The sequence below is a fragment of the Neocloeon triangulifer genome, unplaced genomic scaffold (assembly GCF_031216515.1).
Source record: "Neocloeon triangulifer isolate White Clay Creek 2 clone unplaced genomic scaffold, ASM3121651v1 ptg000008l, whole genome shotgun sequence".
Lineage (NCBI taxonomy): Eukaryota > Metazoa > Arthropoda > Insecta > Ephemeroptera > Baetidae > Neocloeon > Neocloeon triangulifer.
Genome location: NW_026775550.1, coordinates 2,461,348 through 2,482,413, shown reverse-complemented (window position 1 = coordinate 2,482,413; position 21,066 = coordinate 2,461,348). Strand labels below are relative to the sequence as shown.

Here is a 21,066-nt window from a genome sequence, read left to right as displayed (position 1 = left end):
TCCAATTTCCATGTTTGCAAAATTTGGTAAACTTTTTCATATAAAAATTTACTGTCAAGTTAAAGATTATTTTTGAAAATATCTTCTTTTAAGAACATTCTATTTAAAATATCAAGGGCAAATCTGTCTTTTTTCTTCACATTTGCAAAAAGTGTAAAAATATCTCAATATTTTATTTTAAATTTTATTTTAAATAAAAATTGTATTCATCAGTCTATTATAAATCAATAGCTCGAAATTTAAAATAAAATTTATTCATGCAGTTTAAGTAACTTTGACTCTGCAATTTTCTTGTCCCACTTTATTATTTGTACACATACATTTTTAAAGACCATTTCCATCCTATAAGTGCCTATAAATTATTCGATTAATCTCACTTTTTTTAATGAAAATTTAACTTACATTTTCGGAACAGATTAAGAAGAATTAAAAAAAAAATGCCCCAAAGAAGATTCAGCAAAAAAATGTAGGATGAGGAATTTGTACTTTGAAACAAAAAATGTATCAATTTTATTATAATAAATTAATGTTTTTTTTAAAAAACACATAATATACATCTTATACTTATTAAAAGTAATTGTTAGCAATAAATCAACGGCGAGGTGATCTAGTTTTGTTTTTGAGACCGGAGAAAAACAATTAAGAATTTGTGAGGAATGCTTTTGATAAAACACCGCACGATGCACCACAAAAAATGTCATTCTTGACAGTTAATTTTTTATTGTTGCGGAGAGAGAATAGAAGAGAAAAATGCGTTCCAGTTTTCGAGTCTGGTGCGTGACTCTTGTACATATTCCGATCGCGTCGTCCGTCGCCAAACGAAAATAAATATACAAGCGAAGGTCGTGACTGCCGAAAATCAGCGCAAGCCAATTACTAATTTCTTCATTATACCCGTTTTCTTTTCGTGAGAAGAGAGACTGACAAACAAAGGGAAATTCGTTGCCGCTACTGTGCTGATGTGGGAAGAGCAATTTTATTATGATCTGCCGAAAACCGTTTTTAAAATTGAAGTTTCAAAAACGGTGCTACACATTATTATATGACAAAGTCGGTTGCGCAACGAAATCCGAGATTCATTTGCGCTCCGTCGTGCTGAAAACGAGATCGCGCGCTCATTAGTGAATAATACTCTCATTGCACGTTTTATGTAGGAGAAAAAATCCTACTGAGCAAACTGGTTTCACAGCACACCTGCGCCATACCCTTTTGCATAACAAATTGAATCAAATTTATTCATAATATTTGGGCTATTTCCTCATATTTTAGCTCAAGCGTTGAAAGGAATAAAATAACATTTTGATCAAAGGAATTTATTTAGAACATTTCAATTCATTTACAATTATTTGTTTCAAGCGAATCTGCAATTAATTTATGATGCAAGAAAAAGGTGATTTATTAAAGGCTGCTAATTTTTTTCTACTAAATTTCCCAATCAATGTAATTAATTTCCTGGAAATAATTAATTCTGACTATATTTTTTATTAAAACAAAACATTTTAATTCCACCTTTTTTCAGTTTTTAATTAATGTTGTAAGTTCATAACATCCTGAATTACTTCAAATAATTTCTGATTTTCTTAAATTGACAAAAATATGAAACATACTACATAATTATGGCTTCATTATCTATTTAAAATGAGATGATATCATAATTTATATTTATTAAAAAGTATGCAAATTTATGATGTAATTTAATACAAATAAAATTAAATCGAATTAATAAAATAAAATAATATTATAATTAATGAAACAAAGAATAAAACATAAATAAATTGAAAAGAATTGAAAATAAATATTTTTATTTCATATTTTACTAAAACGTTTGTCGTTTGATTTGTGCTTATAATTAAAAATAAAATTCATGTCATGGACATCCTTTTTTTAAACTTTAAGTTAAAATTTCATCATTTTTCTATTCTTTCTTCTAAATACTTTTCTTGGAACTTTCATCAGGTTTACCTAATCCGATTAATACGGGATTAGCTAATTTTTACTACAAACACGCGCAGAAAGTTGAGGCAAAAAATCTAATACGATTCTTTAGGTTTACGAGCTGAAAGTTTTGCCAGCGCAGAGAGATGAAAACTGGTCCTTTGCTGCGAACGACGTGATAATTGGCCAAAACTTGTTCTTAAAATGAACGTTTCCGCCGCTGTCAGCAGCAGACACAAAGCAATGAGAGAAAAACTTTCTTTTGCCCTTAAGTGAGTTGATTATGCCAAATTTGGAACCGTGTCTAATTGCGAAAATGCAAATTAATAGCAAAACAAACATACATTTAATATCAATTAAAAAATAATGCAAAGTAAAGTCGCAATTTTTATTTGTAAAAGTTATAAAATTGTCAAGTTTAAGGTAGTTTAATTGTATTATTATTATTATTTATACTGTACGTTGATAGAAAAAGCAATAATTGTTGGAAAGGATTGGAAACTTTGATTTTTTTGTACAAAAATGCAGCAAAAGATATTTTGCTATAACTTCTGGAGATAAATTTTTAATATAAATTTGATTCTGTTCTTTAAAGGATAGAAGAGAGAAGCACATTTACTGAAATTTATGTATACGTAGCAAGTTTTAGAACAATAATAATTTCTCTCTTATTTTCAAAATTCTTTTCTAAAAATTATTTAGCTTTTGGTCGAAGCCTCGGAATTTAATAATAAAAATAATTAAAATTAATTAATAAAAAAAACTGTAAATGAAAAGTGAACAAATCTGAATCCACGGAAGTGACTTGAACGCCTGCTAATAACAAGCATCGCGACTTTATTAGTGTTTTATTTTCGATCGAAAACCGCTGCAAGGGAGAAAGTGCGCGCGCAGCTCTCGGAGTCGAGGGCCGCCGCTTTCCTCCTCGCAGTCGCAGTTTGTTTTCGGCCGCCGTCGCGAGAACAGTGAGAAGGTCTATCAAAATCGGCACCGCACGGGGCGGAAAATGGGAAAGTTCGGCTAGTGCATGAGCACCGAGGAAAATCCGTAGCGATGGACGTGGCCGCCGAGGAGGGCGAGGGGCGGGGGTGCCGCCTCGTGCGCGTCACGCCCCTGGCGCGCGGCCGCCCCCGAGCCGCCCCCGCTCCTCAGCCGCCCCACCGAACCCGAAGGGCGCTTTCTGCACACTCAAGGGCGCAACAGGTAGAGTGAAATTTTCTAAATTATTTAAACTCACTTTAAATGTAATAAAATTAAAATTATTATTTAGTTTTCATTCGATTGAGCACTGAATTTGCGTTAAATATTTATTTTCTTTTTAATCAATTTCAACAAACTTTAAATATAAAATAAATATACTTTTTACCTTCCAATTCATGATGCAGCCTTATTAATTTTGCAATTAGTGTTGATGAAAGTCTATGCCATACATTTTATTTAAAAAAAATCTTCAAATCAAAAATTTCTAGAATGCAAAAATATTTACAATTTAATAAAGTCATATTAATAAGACTATAAATACTATAATATGAAAATTAATTTATCATGTAAATAATTTTTATTTATAAATTAGTTAAAATACACTTTAATAAAAGGATACAAATTTCAAATAAGAACAAATACAAACGTTAAATTAAGGACAAGGAACAATTATTGTCAAGGTTTGCGTTGGGTGTTGCATAAAAAGATCTAAATTTGAATCCCACAGTCTCATCAATATTCATCCGGCATTTCAGGCTAGCTTTTGCTGTGCACCAGTTGATTTGATTCTTTTATTATATTCGCAATTATCGAGTCTGCTGACCAAACTGGTCGCGAGCCTCTGCATGCTGATTTGAAATTTTATTCAAGGTTGGCAGGGCAGGCGGAGACGCCGAGCAAAAAAGGCGAAGGCTTCCTCTTGGGCGCGTGGGAATCGAAATCGTAATAAATAATAAAATAATAATAATTCATGAGAGTCCGTTTCCTCCGAGCCGCGACTTTTCGACCCAAAAGCGTGCTGGCCGCGGAAATGGGAATAATTGGCAAGCAACGCGCGCTCCGTACAGTTAGTCATTAAATCTATCGTTATAGTTGGAAAGGAACAAACACGCGGGCATGTCATTCTTTGGCGTGGCCACTCATCGAAATGCGAACCGCGTGGCACACCCGACCACCTCCAAATTGGGCAGAATTGTGAAAAAATTAAATAGTCAAACGTGCCAATTGGAATTTCGTAATTCATTTTTTTTCTAATACTTTTAGGTTGCTAAATTTAAATTGGTCCTGGATTCAATTTGCTTTAGAATTTCTAAAAGGATGACAAACTAAATAATTTAAATTGATTAAGAGAAAATTAAATGAATGCAAGATAAATTTTTTTTTTGAGAATTTAAAACCCAAAAAAACCACTGCAAACGGGAAATGATTAAATAAGTAACTTTTGACTAACGGACAGATGAATGTGGTTTTAAAAAATGTTGATTTAGGGAAATTATTGCCCTCGAATAACTTTTTTATTATCACATCAGGAATTTTCTAATTTTTTACACCTGTTTTGTCTCAAATATCTAGTGTCATGGAACGTAATTCCACGTAAAGGCGAATAGTCAAAAGCTACTAATTTAAATAAGATTTATAGTTAAAATCAATCAGATTTGAGGATTACCTTACTTTTTCAAGTTATTGTAAATTTTTTTTCACTCTTTCTTCATTAATTGACAGTCCAAACGACAAACAGCGAAACAGCGGTCTTATAATTATAACAATATAATGACTATTGGGGTTCAGGACTCTTGTATGGCTTATGTAGGTTTAAATTTTAAAAATTTCATTTCATTTTTGAATTTTGAAAGACTAGACTCTTAATTCAAATTTGTAATTATGTTTTAAAGGCGTAAATAAACAAAAGAATTTTGTTTTTATTTAAGATATAATAAAAAATAAATATATTGCTTATAAAATTAAGAAATATAAATTATATTTATTAAATAATATGGTTATTTTAAAAACTCAATCAAGAACAATGTTTAGCTTGCATTAAATTGAGATGATCAGGAGATGAATTAAAAATTACAATAATTATTTATACCTGTGGTTGTAATTTTGTTTCAGCTTTTAAATTTAACAAACATTTTCGAGAGCACTTATAACCGAGCAAGATATTTTCATTCAAAATCTTTTAATTTTTAATTAACTTTCCTGGATTTATTTTCCGAAACCGCCACGTTTTTTTTAATTACTTGCACAAATTTATATTTTATAATAATGTTTACTTTTTTGGGACAAGTTTAAAAATTTATGAGTTCCCATTTCATTTTTTCGCACTAATTGTAAGTTATTTTGCCTGCGGGTGAAGTAATTGCCTACATCGGTAGGTGTACCGCGTCGTAAAGCGATCAAACAATTATTTGTCCCCGTTCGAAAGCGGATGCACTTTGAAATTAACTTCTTATTTACTCTCATATCGACGTGGTGCGCGTAAATAAAGTGCTTTATAAAATAATCTTCCATCTCTTCCACACATTCGAGTGTAATTTTCTTTTCTAACGCATCATCATCATCACGATCACCAGGAAGTCTCGGGCTAATTTATTGTGAGCTCTCTCGGTACGACAATCGAACTGAATTCTAATTCGATTGAATAACAATTTCGCTTTCTCCTTTTCGATCGAAAAGTTTTAAAATTCCAACTGCGTCGCAATTTCGCTGCGTGAAGCTATGAAAATAAAGAAAGGGTGTGCAGCTGGGGTGCATTTTTTCATCGGTCGTCGCCGCCCCGTTTTACTTTTCAATCGACAACTTCCTGTCTAAAGAGAGACTTAAACAGTGAATGAACAAGCACGTGTTCAGATGTATGGGCGAATCGAATGAAAAGTGTAATTATGCGTCGAGAGACTCTCTTTGTGACAAATTTTATTATTTGCAACTGGCAAAGAGACGGACAGACCCGGCTGAGGATCGTGTTTCATTGGCAGACTTCAAAATTTACACAATGCAGGGGGACTCGGAAGGGAATCAGACTGAAAATAAGGTCGGGGGATTTTCTTTTTCCCTCGGAGGTCAGGTATCAAAATCAATAGTTGGGAATCAAAAATAAATTACCATAAAAAAAATTAATATGCAATTATTAATACATAAAATTTTTAATTAAATATAAAGTTTATTTTATTTAATTTTCTTGGACATTTTTCAAACTTTTTTTAATTTATTTATTTTATTTATTTTATTTTTATAATTACAAATAATATTTACTTGAAACTTTCAAACAACTAAAAAGTTAGCATCAGAAAATTAAAATAAATTTTTTTTAATTCTTATATTATGTTAGGTGTTCGATTTACTATTAATTACTTGATCAACATAGAATCAATTCGGATGACCGTTGTGGGCCGTTTAAATTTGATTATGTTTATATTTTTTCCCTCATTTTCCAATGATTTCTCATAATTTTTCTGTAAAAATAGAGTGAATTTATTTTCCACATTAATAAAGTACTTTTTTGTAGTATTAAAGTCAGGAAAAATTTCGCTAATAAATTGAAACCCTTCCAATCTAGATCATATTAATCGATTTTTGAAAGTATGCCACCAATTTGTTCATTGCATCTGCTGGTAGGAAAATGTTCACTTGCAATTATAGTCTGCGCGCCTTTATTTGTCTCATTGTCAGCACCAGCAGCCTAATATTGAATATTATTTTGGTCATGCCGAATCGTGAGGGTATTGTTTTTGCCTGCAAAATTTTGCAACTGCACTTTCTTATAATATCGAATTCAGATAAATCGTAACTTTCTATGACTTACTTTTAATTTCTGCAAATCTGTCCCACTAAAAATCGTTTAATCAAATATTCCGAAATTGAACTCATTCTTCAAAGGTCGGTCTCGAAGAAGATTAATCACAATAATCTTCTCGAAGGTTTTGTTTGCTCACGGTGAGTTTGAGTGAAATTCGTCCAGATCCCACAAATTAGATAAAATTATAATGCAAATCAGGCCGGCGGCGCAGAATCGAAACCAAAAGCGCAGAAGCTGCCATAGTCGCTTTCTATGCCGTGCTTTTTTTAATACATATTCAGAGGACACACGAATTTATTGTTTCGTCGACGGGATTTTTTCCATAACTGCGCCGGCGGCGGGGCCAAGAGACTCGAAAGAAGAAGTTTCACTCTCGTCGAGAGCTCGAGATGCTGCATCTCGTTTGGGTCCCTCGATGGCCGCTCCAATTATTCATTTTCTCTCTCCCAAGCTAAGCAGCGCGTTTCACCTTTGGGGTAATTAAAAGGCGGCTCGCGCGCGCCGTAATCGCAATTAAGAAAGAAGTCTTTGGGCCCCGCGGGGCGAAAATCGAAAGTCTTGCATTTCTCACGGAGGGCGGCAAAAAAATGTGTTTTTGCTCTTTGAATGTATTTAAATGCAGCTGTCAAAATACTGTCAAAGAAATTGATCATCGGTATAATTTTATGATTTTTTTTCTTCGGGTATAAATCACAAAAATTTCACTCGGCCGTTCAACCTTTCCATTCATCAAGGATGAGAGACTTTGAAACCTGAAACGTCCAATATTTTACAACTTTATTCAAACAAAAGTCTTCATTAGTGAAGACACTTTTTAAAAATGCAGAAAAGGAAAAAGAAAAAGTTTTGCAATTATAGATTTTTTTGTTTAACTGTAAAATTTGATATGACTCAATCACAGAACCGGTTTTTTTAAGCCATAAATTGTAGCGTTATTGATCTATTTGAATTTATTTAAAAAGCATTTTTAAAGAGGAAAAGTTATCATTTCATACCAATCAAAACTTTCAGCTTTTGACAATTTTTAATTAAAATATTTGATACCTTCAACAATTTATTCGGCATTTTTGCTTTAAAAAGCAACTCTTTTAGATTTGTTTGAAGAAATTGACACTCGAGGAGATGATCATGGAAGTGAAAAACTCTGGCATTTTCCTTGTTGTAAAAATTGTTTTTTTCAGAGAAAAAAAAACGGCTCAACCAGTTTCTGTCAGTTTCTGCGACCCTATTTCATGAGCAAGAAAAATACAAAAATAATCAGCAAATTGAAGAAAGAAATTTTAATTTAAAAATTCCAATTTTAAAACTTAATACAAATTGAAGCTAAAGATTTTTTTGTTTAAAATGTGGGCAAGTAATAAGAATACTTTTAATAAATAACTTCTTGAAACGCTTTTGCCTGGTACTTTTTGAACTAACCTTAAAAATTTATCAACAAAAAAAGACGATACTTAAGAAAATTCTAATTTCTGCAAGCATCGTTTTATTGTTCAGATGATATATTGGCTGAATATATGTCAGAAGTCATGAAAGTTTTCATTATATTTATAATATTGGCCATGAAATATCCAATTCTGGAAGAAACGTTTAATCTCTTTGCCTGTTTTTCAATAAATTTAATTTTTCATTCAATTTTCTCCTTTTAAGGATTGACTGCAAACTCAATGAAGGGTTTGTTTGCGTTCAATTTGGCGAGGTCGACAGACCAATAATGAGCACCGGTTGTTATTTTTAATAAATTTTCGCCCTCTCACCTGGCGCCGCGCGGCATTGCTCGGCTATTTTTTTCTGATTCTGGGTCACGCTCGGCAAATATGGTCAAAGCGCAATGACGCAATTGCAAATCATCTCGCCGCAGCTGCTTCTTTTCAGTTGCCCAACCTCGGCACCGGCCACACACATGGCGCGGATTTTCTGCAGAAATTCCGCTTTTTTACTCGGGGAAACGGAAAATATAAAAAGTGCCGCTGACAAATCATTTTTATATTGCAAAGGTTATGCAAAAGAGAAGGGCTGAGGAATTCGTCGTGTCCTTTTCATTGCACTCACGTCACTTTTACATGCGCGCCCACGAGTGAAAAAAAGCGACCGAGCTGGATCGCGGCCAACGCAGCTCTCGACACACCAGCATTTTATTATTTTCGCAGCTCTTCACACTATAACACAACAAGTGTAACTGTTCATTCCGCGTGTGCCACATTTCTTTCTTTTAAAATACATTTTCGTTGTTTTATTCTCGAAACTTATCGCCTCCTCCATATAAATGATCTCTTATCAGCTCCTTCTTTTTGTTTCCCATCTTGAGCTTTTTTTTTAACTGCCGCGGCGCGCGCGAAAGTCACAAAAAAAATCCCATTCCGACGAGAGAGACGTTCCGGAATGCGATTTGATATCGCCGAGTCTTTCTCTAGTTTTAATTTTTATGAATTCTCGTCTCGTCTCCCTCTCGACTTATAATATAACAATCGCTCGTTTTCGAATTCACATCTCATCGGCGCGCACTTACAAGAGAAGACCGAATTAAGGTTGGGCCTGCTTTACTTAAAAAACCGCCATGTACGGCTTCCTTGTGGTCGCCACTGGCACTTACTGCGGAGTGACAATTTATTTTAGAAGGCTATTCAATTTTATATTAACAAAATTTAGTCAAAATCCTTCAAATTAGTTCAAATGATGCATCTTTCTATTTTCAAATTAATAATAAATCATATGTTTTCACATTAAAAAAGTCAGCAGATGTTTAACGTAAAAAAATTTAATAAGTTAATAAATAAAGAAAGTATTTTTAATTTATTTTTACGTTTAAATTTTTATCTATTTCTGATTAAATTCTTATTTTTTAATATTTAGTTTAAATTAAATTTAATAAATGGTTTTCACTGATTTAAAACTTAATTAGAGATAAAATTTTAATAGCAATTAAAACAAAAAAGCAATTTGAATTTAAATAAGAGCACATGTGAGCTGTAACTTAATAATTTTGTAATACAAAAATAATGTAATTGCTGATGCGCTTAATTTTCATGTAACATATAAAAACCTGCAATATTTGAAACAATAAATATCTTTTTCCAATAAAAAAAAAAAAAAAGTACTAATCAGGACAAATGGTTAATGATATACAACGGGTCCAGATCGTGATTTCGCCTATCCCAAGGTCCATCAGCACTTCTTTAAACGTCAGTGCCGCTGATTTTGTGATAGCTCGAGAATATAAAAACTTAATTACTGTAAAGAAACTTTATCTAGATATAATTAAATAATAAAAATTAAGTTCGAAGCTTATTTTTTCCTCTTTTTCAAATTACTGAAAATGCATATTTCAATCAATTTGTGTTAAATTTAAAAATTGTTTTTCATCTCCAAACCATTTGCAAATTATTATTTTGTTTTCAGTATTAAATTATTTTTCAAACTTATTCCTGAGGATCAAACTGTGTTAAATGGAGTGCAAATTTTTTTAAATTAATTAAAAATTATTTTTACACAACTTTCCAATATTTTTTTAACATGACACCAATTTTCTTGCAGCTTTAATTTTTTTTAAACCCTCAGCCTCTCTTGAATGATGGTTTGTGTAAAAGTCCTCAATCATCCTGCAAAATACAAATGAATAGCCCTCATGATTTTCAATTCCGACCAAATCCTTCCAGTGTAATCTGACACACTTGGCCCACATGAGCAGAGTTTGACGCGCAAACCCACAAGCGTTGCAAATAAATACGCAGAGAGTCCAACTTAAAGTGTTTCAAACGCCCATTCCAATTTGTTGGAGTGCAGCGTGTCCGACTGATTACTTCGGACGGGCCGTCTGCACCGCGTCATTCATCTTTCCACTCCAAAAGAACAAAATAAAGTAAATGTCAGTTATTTTTACTTTCAAAGCAATTTTTATCTACCCTGTTGAATTATTTTAATTAAATATCTGGAGTAATTTTGTTAATAAATCCAAACCAGAATTGAGTCTTACCTGCAATTTTAAATTAGTAAATTACAAACTAATCGCTGTTAATATTCCTGGAGTTTTTCAACTTGAAAAATATTTATTTTTAATTATCATTCTTCATTTTTTGACTATTATCACAAATTGTTTGCATTTTATGAGGAGAATATAATTTTTTTTGAGGGAAATATTGAATTGTCAGACAAAACGGCACCACCACTTGCGAAATGTTTTCCAAAAATAAATATCCATCTTGTATAAAATTATTTTATCTAATATAAAATTTTTACAAAACAATTGAATTTTTTGATAACAAATTTCTAACAAGTTTAAAAAAAAACGCTTCTTCCAATTTGTTGGATTGCAGCGTGTCTGACTGATCACTTCGGACCCGCGGCCGTCTGCACCGTGTCATCATTTTTCCTCACTCGCTTGTCCGTTCCGAAAAACAAGATGCGTTTTTAACACTGTATTTTTATATACATTTGATCACACGGGGCGGCCAAAGTGCATCGACTCTCGGTGCTGCTGGAGAGAAAGAAAGAGCCAGAGCAGGTGCATTCCGACCGAAAATAGCCGAGCCGAGGAAATTTGTTGTTTTATTTTTTCCTCGTCATGTGAGTCTGTAAACTAGACCAGGCAGGGAGGCTGCATGGCGAGCCAAGTGAAAGTGATTTATTAATAAATACATTCTGGAGCATTTTGTTGAATTATTATTGTTATTGGAATAGAAAGAACGCCCTCGACCGATTCGGCACACATGTTTGTGTTTGCTCGGCGCGCACTTTTATTTATATTATTGGTGCAGCGGGAGGGGCCCCTTCGGTAAATGGTTCTTTTTGTTCGAAATTGGCGGAATGCGCAGCTGTCCGTCGATTTGGTTAATGCAACACCCCATCGAGCGCAAGCGAAAATGGAATAATTGCCATTGTTGCAGCCACAAAAGGTGGCTTTTCTCTCCGCCGAGGGTTCGATCCGAGAGCTGCAGCTTTGCGTTTGTTATTGGGTGCGAATTCATTTCGCGTTCTATGCAATTCCGCCGCAAAACTCATCTCGCTGAGAAAACAAAACAAGAGGGACGAGCCAATTTTGCGGTTCTGCTCTGCGGACAATCACGGTCCACTTTGCGCTTTTCTCAGATGAAATCATCGCTCGGAAAGGATATATAGAGGATCTCATTATGATTTGTTTTCATTCATTTCTATTTCAAGCTGTGACCAATAAATAGAAGTGAAACTATCTCATAATTTAGATTGTTTTCAATTATACAAATACCAATGAAGTCAATCAAATTATTGAAACAGCACAATTTATTTGCATTTTGAAACAATTTTCTTCTTAATTTTAAATAACTTTTTTATTTCTTGTTACTAATTTAACTTTTGTTTGAGCCGTTTATTTTTGAATAAAAACAATTTTTAACGAGGAAAAGCCCGATCTCTTCATTTCCACAATTCAACGTTTTTACATAATTTCCAGTATTTTCAATCGAAATTTGCTAATAAATTTTGAGGGATTAATTGAAAAGTTAAATAAGTAAAAAAATAATAATGTAGGTTACAAAATTATAAGTATTTCTGAATATTATTTGTGGATCTTAGACGGAAGCGCTTGCTGGTTTGTCGGAAATCCCTGACGTTCCTTAAATAACGGGTCGATTTATAGACAAAGTACATCAGGATTTCCAGTAATAATAACAATATTTTTAGAATAATCAAAGGTGTCTATTTTTATTATATATTAAGTATGAAATTTAATGGAAATACTGAATTTGCATATTTACAGTGAAATTTTGAAACAAAATAACCAATTGTGTATTAATTAAGTTGAATTTTAAAAAAAATACAACGTTAAATTTTTGAATTTTATTAGTTTCATTAAACCAAATCTTTTCATTTCTACAGAGCACAATAGCATATCAAGCCAAAGCTCTCAAATTGACTGCGGTTGAAAATGACGCATCAACAATTTTTTATTGTTGTTTATTCATCTCAATTCTATAGAAAAAATTAGCAAAAAAGAAATCTAGCAGAGGAATGCTAAAAAGAGAAACGAATGAATAAAAAATTTCATAGAAATAAAAGTACCAAATCCAACAGCAATTCCCATTTTCTTAATATCATTTTATTCGAATTGTTAAATATTATCTATTTTTCAATCAAAAATTTGCAAATTAACAATATTTTATAAATTTTGTTATCATTATTTTTGTTAGAGTTTTGATTTTCTTCTTACATAATTCTATTTTAAAGTCTTCTCCTGCAATTCGATTTTTATTACATCCGATCGAGAGTGTTGCCGACGAAGTCAGGCGCGAATTGCGTATGAAAACGCAGGTGTGTCTCGTACAATAACATAATAAAGCACCCACCGTAGTTCAACGCAGCTGCCGACAATCGTCGTCGATTGCAGCTTTCATTATAAAGGTTCGGCCACCCCGATTGTTGCAGCTTTTCTCTCTCTTTTGCGTTTTGTTTGCGATGGGCGTGCTAGAGCGGAAGTATGCAAATGAATCGAGTCAAAATAAGACGCGGCGGAGTCGCGCTCAATCTGCTTTGTGGGCCGCGAGCGAGCGTTTTCTTCTTGTGTGCGCCACTTTGATCGATTAATTAATCAGCGATTAATACTCGGCAGCGCGTTATGTCATTCGCACTCCACTTAACACACATGCGTGCTCTCGACACAATATTATGCTCTCGATTCGCTGCTTCCGTCTTCAGAACAATATAATATGAAATTTCCATCCAAACATGCTTCCTTTCGTCGGTCTTGAGACGAAAGCCCTTGACTTTTGCCAGTTTGCTCCTTTCGTTTTATGACGTTCACCTCTTTGTAATTCAAATGAATGCAAATATATGATGCACAACCTTAAAAGGAAATTTGCAGGAATTTTCCTTTTACATTTGTTCTTCTTGTAATCATTTTTTAATAAAACTTGTAAAAAAAATTATCTTAAATAATTAATATAATTATAATTTCTTTATTAATTTTTTAACAATTATTAAATTAATGAAATAACTTGGATTTTATCAAAAATTTAGAGAATATTTAAATGAATTTTGAAATAATACAAAAGTATTGGTGGTAATAAGCAAAATTGTGTTGATTTCATTTAAATTAATAGGAAAATTTGTGAAAAATGCCAATTTTATTATTTATTTTCTTCAATTCCTCGTCACAATTTTGACACACATATATGAAACTGTCAAACAGCAATTTTTTTGAACATTGTTAATATTTAAGTTGAATATATAAATTAAAAATATTCTGTCCTGCTTATTTTTTATCAATGAATTTGACTGGAACAATTTTTTTATATTTTTTATTATTTTTTTGCCAGTATTTTCAACTATTTCTGTCGTGTTTGCTTTCAGCGGCACATGGAGCGCGCGTCCGACCTGGCAGAGGAGGCGGCCGGAGGTCACTCGGACGCTGGGGGCGGCACACTTTCAACTCTGGCCCGCTCCCTGAAACAGCACCTCCGAGGTTTCGGCGGCCGCTTGGAGGAGGCGCGCGAACGCTTCGAGGACGCGCATCGCTGTCTTGCTCTCGTGGCAAAGGTAAAAATTATTATACATGATTTGTTTGACTCCATTTTCGGAGAAAAATTGGCTCCAATCAACACGAGAGGTCAATGTCAGGTCAATTCATTTCACAGACAAATAGGTGTTTCTATTTTTAAATTTGGAAAGTATCTTCCGTTTAATTTGGCACCATTTATAATTTAAATGAAACCAATTAATTCATTAATTAATTTTCCTTTATTTCATTTAAATGAATTTTTATTCAAAAGCAACACAAATTTATATGCTGGCTTGATTTATGTTTTTTTTTTTCATTAAATTTTTCTTGTAATCTTTCTTGCAGGCGGAAGAATGGGCAGCTGAAGCGGACAGTCGGTTGCGCGAGGCGGACGAAAAAGCTTTGCGCCTTCACGTGATGGCCCACCCGGCCCCCTGCACCTCACACCTTGCAGAAATGGCGCAACTGGCGAGGAAGCTCAGAAACGCGAAATTAGCGGATCACTGCCTTGTAATTGAAAACGAAAACAAATCGTGTTCCTCTTTATTTAAATTTTTAATTTAGGACGCGGAATCGCGATGTCTGGCGACGATGGAGACGGTTCGCAATCGTCTCTCGGGGGCAGCGCCTTTTTCCGCCAACTGCTCCTGCTGGCCCGAACCGCAAACACCAGCGTGGCCTGACGAGGAGGGCAGCAGCAGTGTCGCATCCGTCGCCTCCGACGACCAAAAGCAGTGAGTGCCGAGTTTAAAATAATTTTATCAAAAATTAGAAAATTTTTTGAAAACATTCTGAAGTTTGATCCTATTATAAATAATTTATTCTGAATTTTCTCTTGATAGTTTTTAAAGGGGGACTTGTGAGTCAAATGAGGACCATTGTTTGTTCGTGTCTCATTGTTATGCTTTGTAGTCAAAAGTGCTACTTTATATGGATTGCTCCAAAAATGGGCAAGCAGACCCTTTTTTTTTCTCCGCACCAAAATTGTACTTCTGCCATATTAGCAAAATTGGTCAAGATATTATTTAGTTTTTTCGTTATTTTAGTTTCAGTTATTTTAAAAGTATTTTTTATTTCCTCAAAAATGAAATGTTTCACCCACTTTTTTAAATTTTTCATCAATTTATATAAATTAACACCAAGAATATTGACAAAAAATGAAAAACTGAAACCGGGCTTTTCATTGGAAAGTAAAAAAAAAATGAAAAATTAAAAGGAGATAACTTCAGAAGATGTAACAATTGGACAAATAAACAGTAATATAATAATTCCAAATTGTATTTCATTAAAAAAAGTTATTTTCATCACATTATAGATCGGATCAAAGGATTGAACTTGATTACAAATTTGCATATTTTTTTTTCAGCAGTGAATGTACAAAGGAGGAAGAAGTGGACGCAGCGGTTGAGAGAAGCCCGCTGACTCCGAATGCTCATCTCGAGCAGCTACAGACACCACCCCTAGAGGCCATCGACCCTGCCGCAGATCCAAATGTGGCAAAAACGCAAAGGTTTGTTTTAAAAACAACGTGATTTTTAAATTTTTATGTATTTTTTTTCAGTAGCATTTTAAGAAGAAAAAAAACTAGTATTATTAATATTTTTTATTCTCAAGTAAAAAAATTAATAATAATATTAAATTTCCAGAACTTTGCTTTTGATCATGAGGGAAATGATCCAGACTGAAAGAGACTATGTCAGGGCGCTCGAGTATGTGATCGAGGTAAATTTCATTTAAATTATTCATACTTCCTAGATAAATGTAACTTTTGGTTTTTATTATTTTTACAGCACTACATACCAGAGCTGTTGCGTGACGACATCCCTCAGGCGCTGCGTGGCCAGCGAAACGTGGTCTTTGGCAACATCGAGAAGATCTGCGAGTTTCACCGACACTTTTTCCTGCTTGAGTTGGAGAAGTGCGAGAAGAGACCTCTTGCAGTGGCCAACATTTTCCTCAAATATGTGAGTTTTTTAATTTCAAACCATCAAAAATATCCAATTAATTTGCTTTCAACTCATTTCAGGAGGACAAATTTTACCTGTACGCGCTGTACAACAAAAACAAGCCCAAGTCGGACTGTCTCTTAATTGACTACGGCGCTGCTTTCTTCAGGGTAGGAACCGTTTTATTTATTAATTTGATCTATTTATAATTTTAATTTTTTTTTAAGGCTAAGCAGCTCGAGTTGGGTGACAAAATGGACCTGGCGAGTTACCTGCTGAAGCCAGTCCAGCGAATGGGCAAATACGCCCTTCTCCTGCAGCAAATGCTCAAACAGGCTGCCGGAGGCCAAGCGGCCGATCTGGCCGCTGCAGAGGCCATGGTGCGCTTCCAGCTGAGACACGGAAACGACCTGCTTGCCATGGATTCACTCACAAACTGTGATGTAAGCGATTTTTTTTATAAAATTTTTTTTAAATATTAAAATTTTAAAAGAAGGAAAAAATTGCTCCTGAAATTCCAATTGAACAAAATGATTATCTGGCAAAATTTAAAATTCATTTAAGAAAGGAAATATGAAGAATAATTATTTCCAAAATTAGGGAAATTATCATTTCAAGGAATGATGAAATTAGAATTTAAACGCTTATTTCAATTACATTTGAATCATTTTTAATTATATGTCCAAAAAGGAACCAGTTTAATAAGGAATATTTAAAAATTTATTATCTAATTCAACTTGTTTGTCAATCATTAAATTCTGTTTTGAATTAATTCAACTTTTGTGTACTTTTCAGGTAAATCTGAAGGAGCAGGGTCGCTTGCTGCGCCAAAATGAATTCATCGTCAACCAGGGACCTCGAGGCCGAAAGTGTGTTCGGCATGTTTTCCTTTTTGAGGAACTCATCCTCTTCAGCAAAGCTCGCAAGTTCCCTGATCGAAAGGTACGTTTTATTATAATCTCAGCTTCTGTTTCTAACAAAAAATGTCTTCAGAACTTGGACCTTTTTGTCTACAAGAGCAGCATAAAAATGACGGACATCGGCTTGACTGCGTTGGTGGCGGATGCGCCAAACAAATTCGAAATCTGGTTCCGTAAACGGAAGCCCAGTGACACTTTTACTCTCTATACATCCTCGTCTGACATCAAAGCCGCGTGGACTAAAGAAATCTCTACCCTCCTTTGGAAACAGGCACTCAGAAACAGAGGTAATTTTCCTAGACAAGAATAATATATTTTTAAATTTTTATAAAATAAGATAAATTTCATTGAATGATATTCATATTAAATTTTACATTAATTGGATAATTTGGCCGTATTCAAATAATATTTTAATTAATTCAATATATCTTAAATCTTGCAGAAGTGCGACTTGCAGAAATGTCAAGCATGGGAATAGGCAACAAGCCTTGTCTGGACATCCGACCCAGTGGAGACCAGATTTCGGACAGGTCAATCGGCCTTACACAGCTGGCAAAAGGTAATTTTTTCTAAATAAATTTATTTCTGTACTTTTAAATCCAGAAAATTTTGCACCATTTCTTTAAAATTATTTCCCAAAAAACAAATAATTTAGGATGATATTTAATTCCTTCAACTGTACCTAATTATATTTTAAATTGCTATTAATTTGTTACAGCTGGAGCTCGATTTCGAAGCTCAGTGGCGCTAAGTTCGGCCGAAAGGAGGCCACGGAGGCCCCACTCGGTTGTGTCGGTGGCCTCGTCATCGTCCTCCTCTGCAGGATCCAACTACGGTTCAGGCGAGAATTCCACCATGCGTTCAAACACCCTCAACAGCCACTCATCTCTTGGTAATTTTAATTACAATTTAATTGTTTATTACGTCCATAATAAAAACAAAAAATACAAATAGCCAAATAGGAGAAAATCAAAAGCAAACAAATCTAACAAAAAGGAATTGGAAATCTGGCATATTTTTAAATTAATACCATCTTTTCTCCACATGATTTTTTTTATTGTATAGTCATTTAAAGAATTATTTTGCTGATTTAAATTTGAATTTCAGAAAGCGGCATCATCTCTGATTTGAGTGCCAGCTTGGAGGAGTCGTGGCCTCCAGAGGCGGCTTCTGCAGCCACTCCGTGACCTTCACACGACACACCAGTCGAAACCAGTCGTTTACCAATGAAGTCCAATCAAATCGCGAGCCAACTTTTTAATAACTAGCGGTTAAGATTTACACTTTATAACAATAAAAAAACACAAAGATTATATTCTCTTTCTTGTAAGTGAGAGTTTCTCAGTCGTAATTTGTATTTATATGTATTTGTACATTTTTTCTGAAAGTGAGTGACTGTATTTAATAAATAAAGAGGTATTAATAAATAAGATTAAAGATTCTTTTAATTTTTTTAATAAATACCAGATCTTTATTGTTTTGCTCCAACAATTTTTGAGATTTTGGGCAGATTCAACTGGGAATACATCAGTTTTCATTTTTATACAAGTTTAAACATTGCCTCAGTCTAAAATTTAAAAAAAAAAAACTTATTTCTTCTGTGGAAAAGGACGCGCATTTTCATTGACCCACGGCACCAAGTCCTGAGCCACAACAGCCGCACAGTGCAAAAGGGCCATGACGTCACCCTCTGCGGAATGAAGCGCCGTCGCCTGGAATTCCGGAACGAGGCGATCGACCACGTCGCCCAAGCGGTAGGACGTGCGTCGTTGAGGAGTTTGTTCCTGAACTGCAGCCAACTGCGAAGGGGTCGCTGGGATGGGCTTGTCTGATTTCTGGAACGAAAGCTCCACCGCATCGGCAATTGCGGAAAGTTCGGCGTCCAATTCAGTCGAGTCAAAATCGTCCAGATTTGACTTTTTGGGACTTTGCTGGAAAAAAAGAATAATTTTTAAAAGAGATTTCTTCAGGAGAGTATTTTTTCTAACCTTGTTTGGCGTCTTCTGCTGGGTCAGTTGAGTTGATTCACCAAAATTCAGGCGTCTTATGGCTTTGGTTGGTTTTGAGGGACCTCCATTGAGCGCCTGCCTGAAGTAGTGAAGGGTGTCGGCGCAAAGCATGTCATTGGGAAATGGCTGGAATGAGAATAAGTTCAAAAAAATTACATAAAATTTGTTAAAAATTCAAAATCAAACGGAATTATTCAGTGGAATCCAATATGGAATGAAATTTCGTTTAAAAATTAAATATACAAGTTATGATTTTCATCATATTAAATAAAATAATAAAGAAAGTATTTTTAAAAAAAGTTTTCTCCTTCATGGCATTTAATTGGAATCTTAGTTTTTTTGTCCGGTGCAATAAAGGCCAAAAATTTCACTGCCTTGTTTCTAAACAACTTTGTCAGAGCAGTAAAAATTAGACTGGCTCTTCCTTCTATTATTATTTTGAATAATTTTCAATTTCATTCTTTTTTGTAAACGATTTTCATTCTTCAAATGATTTTTCTAAATTTCAATTTGAAATTTTTCCTAAAATTAAAAAAAAAACTAAATCTATATGTCTCATTTTCATTATATAAGAAAAAAAGAGAATAATTATTTATTTAATAAATATTATAAATTATTATTGAAAATTTGTTTTGTAAAAAAACTAAAATTCCATTTAAGTTCTTTTTAATTCAACTCATTTTTAATCAACCCTGAGCCCTTTTGCGATATAAATTAATTTTAGTTTTATTTAAAATAAATATTTTGGAATTTCAGTGTTTCAACCAACCCTATTCAAAGTCTTGAACTCTTTGGCGAGCATGGGGAAGTCGAAGATGTGCCCATTGTGCGCGAGAAGACACACCGGATGCTGCAGCCGTCCGAGGAAGGTCTCCAGGGTGGCGCAGGTCGTCTCGTCGAAATAGGGTTGACCTTCGAGCAGGAAGTTGTCCAGGCCGGTCAGTTTGGAGGCCGTCGGGTGGATGGGCAGGCGAGGGTCGACGCAGAGGGTCACTTTGTGCTGGACGCGTGGCGGCCTGGGTCGGGCGGCCAAAAGGTCCGCCGTGGACACGGCCACGACGGCCACTTCGGTGACGCGGACTCGGGACGCTGCGTGCGGAAGATCCGTCGTCTCCAAGTCCATGAACGCCAGCGTCCGGATTCCTGATGAACGTCCACTGGCCTGGGACGCCATCCGGACAAGCTGCGGAAAAAAATTATGCTTCAATTTTTTTCAAATTTAGTTTATTTATAAAATTAAAAATCTTGCAAATGATAAGTAAAAGCATTCAATTTTTTTTTAAATTAATAATAGTTTTTATATTTCAATTAATTTTGTTTAAAAATTATATCAATTTTAGAACAAAATGGGACAAACCTTTGAGAGGTGCAGTTTGGTTGGAAACTTTTTCACTGCCTTTTATAATTTTTCCTTTCAAACACGCTGTGTATAATTTCAAGTCTATCTCGTTTTATAATTTAATCAGCAATAATTATAAATAAATTTTAAGCGAATTGTTTCACTGGGGTGGAATTTTTGTTCTTTGTTCTATGATTTGAAGAAAAATGCGACGATTTAAAAGTAAATATGGAATATCACTTGGAATTGTAGCAAGTTTTGCGTTGATTTTTCCCTGATTTTTCCTATCCTTCGTCAATTAATAAAATAAAAAGTGAGAAAATAGTTAAAACTTCGACTGGCGAGACTAGCCCATGTTGCTGGCAAATAATAACTTCAAATTTAAATTTCACTTGAGTTTTCCTGCTTCGCGTGCAAAATGAAAACAATAATAACTTTAGTTGGTCACCATGGTCAAGTGCACCAACTTTGCAAAACATTATGTTGAAAAAGTTCAGGTTGTGGCCAGTAGATGGCTAATGTAGCGTCGACAATTTTAATCCACACAGAACATTCGCGCAACACAGAGAACGAGCATGGGAAAAAAAGAGCAGGCGGATCGTAAAAAAAACGCGAATGAAACATGATGGTTAAAAAGCTTTAATTAATTTATTAATAAATGTAGTGCGTATTTTT

General features: G+C 34.2%; 2 protein-coding genes across 3 annotated transcripts in view; one reads left to right on the top strand and one right to left on the bottom strand.

The window, feature by feature from the left end:
- The window catches only part of LOC132194622 (puratrophin-1-like), a 41,782-nt gene extending 23,303 nt beyond the window's left edge, over nt 1–18,479 (top strand). Inside the window, exons 13-25 of one of the 2 annotated variants that reach the window (XM_059616024.1) lie at nt 14,030–14,215; nt 14,523–14,687; nt 14,742–14,911; nt 15,547–15,687; nt 15,824–15,899; nt 15,968–16,141; nt 16,204–16,293; nt 16,351–16,566; nt 16,919–17,065; nt 17,117–17,330; nt 17,486–17,602; nt 17,762–17,935; nt 18,151–18,479. In XM_059616024.1, coding sequence (XP_059472007.1) covers nt 14,030–14,215; nt 14,523–14,687; nt 14,742–14,911; nt 15,547–15,687; nt 15,824–15,899; nt 15,968–16,141; nt 16,204–16,293; nt 16,351–16,566; nt 16,919–17,065; nt 17,117–17,330; nt 17,486–17,602; nt 17,762–17,935; nt 18,151–18,230 — 1,950 coding nt within the window. In that variant the 3' untranslated portion in view covers nt 18,231–18,479. Of the gene's footprint in view, nt 1–14,029; nt 14,216–14,522; nt 14,688–14,741; nt 14,912–15,543; nt 15,688–15,823; nt 15,900–15,967; nt 16,142–16,203; nt 16,294–16,350; nt 16,567–16,918; nt 17,066–17,116; nt 17,331–17,485; nt 17,603–17,761; nt 17,936–18,150 lie in introns of both variants that reach the window. The other variant, XM_059616023.1, reaches the window with a different exon arrangement.
- Nucleotides 18,480–18,482: 3 nt separating this feature from the next.
- Nucleotides 18,483–20,819, bottom strand: LOC132194624 (three-prime repair exonuclease 1). Its single transcript, XM_059616027.1, has 4 exons — nt 20,410–20,819; nt 19,822–20,235; nt 19,032–19,178; nt 18,483–18,974 (listed from the first exon to the last, which is right to left on the bottom strand). The coding sequence occupies exons 2-4, from the start codon at nt 20,224–20,226 to the stop codon at nt 18,633–18,635; spliced, it is 894 nt and encodes a 297-aa protein (XP_059472010.1). The 5' UTR covers nt 20,227–20,235; nt 20,410–20,819; the 3' UTR covers nt 18,483–18,632.
- Between the last annotated feature and the right edge of the window lie 247 nt (nt 20,820–21,066).

Excerpts from the sequence above, each read along its gene's own strand:
- LOC132194624 (XM_059616027.1), bottom strand. The coding sequence starts at position 20,226 with ATGGCGTCCCAGGCCAGTGGACGTTCATCAGGAATCCGGACGCTGGCG. Across the intron at positions 19,179-19,821 it reads AGTTCAAGACTTTGAATAGG|CCATTTCCCAATGACATGCT; the intron begins GTTGGTTGAAAC and ends TTCTCATTCCAG. Across the intron at positions 18,975-19,031 it reads AGCAGAAGACGCCAAACAAG|CAAAGTCCCAAAAAGTCAAA; the intron begins GTTAGAAAAAAT and ends CTTTTTTTCCAG.